The sequence below is a fragment of the Oncorhynchus nerka genome, linkage group LG4 (genome assembly GCF_034236695.1).
Source record: "Oncorhynchus nerka isolate Pitt River linkage group LG4, Oner_Uvic_2.0, whole genome shotgun sequence".
Lineage (NCBI taxonomy): Eukaryota > Metazoa > Chordata > Actinopteri > Salmoniformes > Salmonidae > Oncorhynchus > Oncorhynchus nerka.
In genome coordinates this window covers 5,259,272-5,266,555 of record NC_088399.1, presented here as the reverse complement: position 1 = coordinate 5,266,555, position 7,284 = coordinate 5,259,272, and the positions used below count along the sequence as shown (strand labels likewise).

General features: G+C 44.6%; 1 protein-coding gene across 1 annotated transcript in view; it reads left to right on the top strand.

Annotated features, from left to right (window-relative positions):
* Nucleotides 1-781: 781 nt before the first annotated feature.
* dnajc25 (DnaJ (Hsp40) homolog, subfamily C, member 25) overlaps nucleotides 782-7,284 on the top strand; it is a 12,271-nt gene continuing 5,768 nt past the window's right edge. Inside the window, exons 1-2 of the mRNA XM_065017164.1 lie at nucleotides 782-1,116; nucleotides 3,232-3,384. Coding sequence (XP_064873236.1) covers nucleotides 817-1,116; nucleotides 3,232-3,384 — 453 coding nt within the window. The 5' untranslated portion in view covers nucleotides 782-816. The remainder of the gene's footprint in view (nucleotides 1,117-3,231; nucleotides 3,385-7,284) is intronic.

The following is a 7,284-nucleotide window of genomic DNA, read 5'->3' as shown; positions in this document are numbered from 1 at the left end:
GGTGACTAGTGACTGTAGTGGTGACTAGTGACTGTAGTGGTGACTGTAGTGGTGACTAGTGACTGTAGTGGTGACTAGTGACTGTAGTGGTGACTAGTGACTGTAGTGGTGACTGTAGTGGTGACTAGTGACTGTAGTGGTGACTAGTGACTGTAGTGGTGACTGTGTACCTATAGCCTGGTTGATATTCATTACGATTAAATTGTAAATAATTGAGATTGTCGTTTAGACTAAAAAAATTGACTTACGTGTTTTTGAGTTCTGATGGTTTAATGTATATAGAGGTATTGACTTCAGGACCATGGATAGTTGAATGTATATAGAGGTATTGACTTCAGGACCATGGATAGTTGAATGTATATAGAGGTATTGACTTCAGGACCATGGATAGGCACCCCATTTTAAGCAGTTTGACCACAGTGAAAGGCCAGCAACACCCTATATTATTCAGAGCCCCATGAAATGACACCATATACACATTCTACAGACCCAACTGAGTTTTCCCTACAATACTTTTGCAGCAAAACTACAATAGTTCTTGCTCTATTCCATATACAGTGATTTGCATTGGAACATGTTTTAAAACCCACATGTAATGTAACTTAAATATTAACACATATGAATCATTATTCATGTTTAGACAATTATTTGTCATATATCATTAATAAATAAAGGTTATTGACACTTTTCTACCACTACGTGTGGAATTTTGGGGGGGAACATTTCCGCAATCCGTAACCCGGAAGTACTTTTTTTTATTTTTTTATGTTGCTGACGAGACGTGGATCAAATTCTGCGACTCATCAAGTGGTGAAAATGGCTGCACTCACTGAGTATGGTCGACACTGTGGTCAATGGATAGGCATTATATTCATTGTGGTGGTGGTTTTCGTACCGTCTGCCACGGCGCTTATCGAGGGACTGTATTGTGGCACCCAGATTTGTTACGATGTTCTTGGAGTATCGAGGGAAGCGGTTAAATCGGACATAGCCCGGGCTTACAGACAGATAGCCAGAAAGTATCACCCGGACAGATTCTCAAGTCTTGCAGGCGAGACAAGAGAAAGTGCTCATCAAAAATTTCTGCTCATTGCGACTGCATATGAAACGTTGAAGGTAAGTGGAGAAACCTGACATTTTGATTCGTTTCAGCGAATCTTTTCAATGTAAAACGCTGCTTCTCCGGTCAGGTAGTTTACCGTTAACTTATGTTGTATGCCAATGTGGCACTTTTCTCAACTCCGTCAAAAAAAGTCCTTCAGTCAATTTGATCGTTTTGCCTTCTAGTGTACAAATACTGTAAATGACTGTGTTATGAATAAACCTGAACAAGTTCAAAGTCAAGTTATCATTGGGATGGTTTTTTCCTTCACATGCAGGTAGGGGCAGCCCGATCAAATTTCAGACACCCAAGATGTTGGGAGAAGTTGTTGTAGTGGTTCAGATGAACAGTATGTATCTGGAGGTTGACATGGTCATCTCTGAATCAGATTATCAGTATCTAATCAGAGAGGATCGATGAGGCAAAATTGGGAGGGTTCATGCTTACCACTCCACATAATAGTGAGTTTACGTTGACGCGTGAGGATTGGGAGAGGGTCATTTCAGAAAGAAGTGGTAGGTATTTTAAAAAAAAAGTTCCTATGGCCTATTTTGCACCGCCGATAAGCCGGGTCCAGAAAAGTTGGATCCTCGACCTTTAAATAAAAAAAAACAGTTTTTTGTGTGTGTGTCCTTGGCCTCGATAACCACTACGGTGTTATTGCGGAAAATAGTACGCAGCATCATCTGGATAGGTGTTCGAATTTTTAAAAACATTTACCTTTATAACATTTCTGCCAAACCGTCCACGCATACAGTTTGACGCATACGTTCGATAAATCCAACGTATGAACCACACAGAACGTGCTGCCTCTGCAACGCGCTGCCTCTGCAAGGAAAAACGCAGCGTTCCATTGGAAATGAATGTACTTCTGGTGAACCAAAATGCAATGACGCTGTCGATCACACGGAGGCGTTATGAGAGGGCAAGGCGGAAAAAAGCCTTTTACACAGTGGCATGCAAGACTGTTTTAATACCAGTTATCGGAGAGAACTGTTATCTTAAAGGCAGAACTGCACTCCAACTCTGATAGGCTTGATACATACAGTACCAGGCAGAACTTTTAGAACATTCCAGGGTTTTTCTTTATTTTTTACTATTTTCTACATTGTAGAATAATAGTGAAGACATCAAAACTATGAAATAACACATATGGAATCATGTAGTAACCAAAAAATGTACGCAAATCAAAATATATTTCATATTTGAGATTCTTCAAAGTAGCTACCCTTTGCCTTGATGACAGCTTTGCACGGGCTTGGTATTCTCTCAACCAGCTTCATGAGGTAGTCGCCTGGAATGCATTTCAATTAACAGGTGTGCCTTGTTAAAAGTTGTGGAATTTCTTTCCTTAATGCGTTTGAGCCAATCAATTGTGTTGTGACAAGTTAGGGGTGGTATACTGAAGAGATGGTGACACTGTCAGTGATTTTATTTAGATTTCAAGGCACACTTAACCAGCATGTCTACCACAGCATTCTGCAGTGTTACGCCATCCCATCTGGTTTGCGCTTAGTGGGACCATTATTTGTTTTTCAACAGGACAATGACCCAACACACCCAGTCTGTGTAAGGGCTATTTGACCAAGAAGGAGAGTGATGGAGTGCTGCATCAGATGACCTGGCCTCCACAATCAACCGGCCTCAACCCAATTGTGATAGTTTGGGATGAATTTTACCGCAGAGTGAAGGAAAAGCTGCCAACAAGTGCTCAGCATATGTGGGAACTCCTTCAAGACTGTTGGAAAAGCATTCCTCATGAAGCTGGTTGAGAGAATGCCAAGAGTCTGCAAAGCTGTCATCAAGTCAAAGAGTGGCTACTTTGAAGAATCTAGAATAGAAAATATATTTTGATTAGTTTAACACCTTGTTTTTTTGGTTACTACAAATGTGTTATTTCATAGTTCATGTCTTCACTATTATTCTTCAATGTAGAAAATAGTAAAAAAAAAAAAAAAAAACCTTGAATGAGTAGGTGTGTCCAAACTTTTGATTGGTAGTGTACATACAGCTCTCAATCATTCTGATACGGAGATATCTTCTTGTAACTTGTACCTTAGTACATGGCCTATAGCAATTAGCTAGTCGTCATAATAGTGTTATAAGGGTACTTTCCTCCTGTGTATCAGGATGAGGACTCCCGTAGAGACTATGACTACATGCTGGACCACCCTGAAGAGTACTACAGCCACTACTACACCTACTACAGGAGACGACTGGCACCTAAAGTGGACGTACGGATTGTCATTCTGGTCACTGTGGTCGCTATATCCATCTTCCAGGTAGGATCATACACATACTCGTATAGTGCACTATAAAGGGAACAGGGTAGCATTTGGGACGCAGTGTGTGTGTTTTCTTAATACCAATCATGAGCAGTAGAATGTCACCGTTTTTGGAGGTTACGAATGGTACCGTTTGGAAAATGTAAGGTTAGGAATCGCACCGTGTGTGAATAATCAGAACGGTTCTGATAGACCCATAGGAACCCATTTCCTCCCCAGCTCCTGAGATGCACTCTCTGAACTCTCTAAATGTCATGTCTGTTTTTCAGTGGAAACTGTTTAGGCTACAGAATAACTATGCAGACTGCAGTGGTGGAAAAAGTACCCAACTGTCATACTAAAATACTACTTGAGTAAAAGTAAAGATACCTGAATAGAAAATGACTGTCACCCAGTAAAATACTACTTCAGTAAAAGTCTAAAAGTATTTTGTTTTAAATATACTTAAGTATCAAAAGGTATATGTAATTGTTAAAATATCATTAAGTATCAAAAGTATAAATCATTTCCAATTCCTTATTTTAAGCAAACCAAACGGCACCATTTTCTTGTTTTTATTTATTTACGGATAGCCAGGGTCACACTCAGACATCATTTACAAACAAATCGTGTGTTTAGTGAGTCCGTCAGATCAGAGGCAGTAGGGATGACCAGGGATGTTCTCTGTTTAGTGAGTCCGTCAGATCAGAGGCAGTAGATGACCAGGGATGTTCTCTGTTTAGTGAGTCCGTCAGATCAGAGGCAGTAGATGACCAGGGATGTTCTCTGTTTAGTGAGTCCTCCAGATCAGAGGCAGTAGGGATGACCAGGGATGTTCTCTGTTTAGTGAGTCCGTCAGATCAGAGGCAGTAGGGATGACCAGGGATGTTCTCTGTTTAGTGAGTCCTCCAGATCAGAGGCAGTAGTGATGACCAGGGATGTTCTCTGTTTAGTGAGTCCTCCAGATCAGAGACAGTAGGGATGACCAGGGATGTTCTCTGTTTAGTGAGTCCACCAGATCAGAGGCAGTAGGGATGACCAGGGATGTTCTCTGTTTAGTGAGTCCTCCAGATCAGAGGCAGTAGGGATGACCAGGGATGTTCTCTGTTTAGTGAGTCCTCCAGATCAGAGGTAGGGATGACCAGGGATGTTCTCTGTTTAGTGAGTCCGTCAGATCAGAGGCAGTAGGGATGACCAGGGATGTTCTCTGTTTAGTGAGTCCGTCAGATCAGATGCAGTAGGGATGACCAGGGATGTTCTCTGTTTAGTGAGTCCTCCAGATCAGAGGCAGTAGGGATGACCAGGGATGTTCTCTGTTTAGTGAGTCCTCCAGATCAGAAGCAGTAGGGATGACCAGGGATGTTCTCTGTTTAGTGAGTCCTCCAGATCAGAGGCAGTAGGGATGACCAGGGATGTTCTCTGTTTAGTGAGTCCTCCAGATCAGAGGCAGTAGGGATGACCAGGGATGTTCTCTGTTTAGTGGGTCCTCCAGATCAGAGATGGTAGAGATGACCAGGGATGTTCTCTGTTTAGTGAGTCCTCCAGATCAGAGGCAGTAGGGATGACCAGGGATGTTCTCTGTTTAGTGAGTCCTCCAGATCAGAGACAGTAGGGATGACCAGGGATGTTCTCTGTTTAGTGAGTCCGTCAGATCAGAGGCAGTAGGGATGACCAGGGATGTTCTCTGTTTAGTGAGTCCTCCAGATCAGAGGCAGTAGGGATGACCAGGGATGTTCTCTGTTTAGTGAGTCCGTCAGATCAGAGGCAGTAGATGACCAGGGATGTTCTCTGTTTAGTGAGTCCTCCAGATCAGAGGCAGTAGATGACCAGGGATGTTCTCTGTTTAGTGAGTCCTCCAGATCAGAGACAGTAGGGATGACCAGGGATGTTCTCTGTTTAGTGAGTCCTCCAGATCAGAGGCAGTAGGGATGACCAGGGATGTTCTCTGTTTAGTGAGTCCTCCAGATCAGAGGCAGTAGGGATGACCAGGGATGTTCTCTGTTTAGTGAGTCCGTCAGATCAGAGGCAGTAGGGACCAGGGATGTTCTCTGTTTAGTGAGTCCTCCAGATCAGAGGCAGTAGGGATGACCAGGGATGTTCTCTGTTTAGTGAGTCCTCCAGATCAGAGGCAGTAGGGATGACCAGGGATGTTCTCTGTTTAGTGAGTCCGTCAGATCAGAGGCAGTAGGGACCAGGGATGTTCTCTGTTTAGTGAGTCCTCCAGATCAGAGGCAGTAGGGATGACCAGGGATGTTCTCTGTTTAGTGAGTCCTCAAGATCAGAGGCAGTAGGGATGACCAGGGATGTTCTCTGTTTAGTGAGTCCTCCAGATCAGAGACAGTAGGGATGACCAGGGATGTTCTCTGTTTAGTGAGTCCTCAAGATCAGAGACAGTAGGGATGACCAGGGATGTTCTCTGTTTAGTGAGTCCACCAGATCAGAGGCAGTAGGGATGACCAGGGATGTTCTCTGTTTAGTGAGTCCTCCAGATCAGAGGCAGTAGGGATGACCAGGGATGTTCTCTGTTTAGTGAGTCCGTCAGATCAGAGGCAGTAGGGATGACCAGGGATGTTCTCTGTTTAGTGAGTCCTCCAGATCAGAGGCAGTAGGGATGACCAGGGATGTTCTCTGTTTAGTGAGTCCGTCAGATCAGAGGCAGTAGATGACCAGGGATGTTCTCTGTTTAGTGAGTCCTCCAGATCAGAGGCAGTAGATGACCAGGGATGTTCTCTGTTTAGTGAGTCCTCCAGATCAGAGGCAGTAGGGATGACCAGGGATGTTCTCTGTTTAGTGAGTCCTCCAGATCAGAGGCAGTAGGGATGACCAGGGATGTTCTCTGTTTAGTGAGTCCGTCAGATCAGAGGCAGTAGGGACCAGGGATGTTCTCTGTTTAGTGAGTCCTCCAGATCAGAGGCAGTAGGGATGACCAGGGATGTTCTCTGTTTAGTGAGTCCTCAAGATCAGAGACAGTAGGGATGACCAGGGATGTTCTCTGTTTAGTGAGTCCACCAGATCAGAGACAGTAGGGATGACCAGGGATGTTCTCTGTTTAGTGAGTCCTCAAGATCAGAGACAGTAGGGATGACCAGGGATGTTCTCTGTTTAGTGAGTCCACCAGATCAGAGGCAGTAGGGATGACCAGGGATGTTCTCTGTTTAGTGAGTCCTCCAGATCAGAGGCAGTAGGGATGACCAGGGATGTTCTCTGTTTAGTGAGTCCTCCAGATCAGAGGCAGTAGGGATGACCAGGGATGTTCTCTGTTTAGTGAGTCCGTCAGATCAGAGGCAGTAGGGATGACCAGGGATGTTCTCTGTTTAGTGAGTCCTCCAGATCAGAGGCAGTAGGGATGACCAGGGATGTTCTCTGTTTAGTGAGTCCTCCAGATCAGAGGCAGTAGGGATGACCAGGGATGTTCTCTGTTTAGTGAGTCCTCCAGATCAGAGGCAGTAGGGATGACCAGGGATGTTCTCTGTTTAGTGAGTCCTCCAGATCAGAGGCAGTAGGGATGACCAGGGATGTTCTCTGTTTAGTGAGTCCTCCAGATCAGAGGCAGTAGGAATGACCAGGGATGTTTTCTGTTTAGTGAGTCCGCCAGATCAGAGGCAGTAGGGATGACCAGGGATGTTCTCTGTTTAGTGAGTCCTCCAGATCAGAGGCAGTAGGGATGACCAGGGATGTTCTCTGTTTAGTGAGTCCTCCAGATCAGAGGCAGTAGGGATGACCAGGGATGTTCTCTGTTTAGTGAGTCCTCCAGATCAGAGGCAGTAGGGATGACCAGGGATGTTCTCTGTTTAGTGAGTCCTCCAGATCAGAGGCAGTAGGGATGACCAGGGATGTTCTCTGTTTAGTGAGTCCTCCAGATCAGAGGCAGTAGGGATGACCAGGGATGTTCTCTGTTTAGTGAGTCCTCCAGATCAG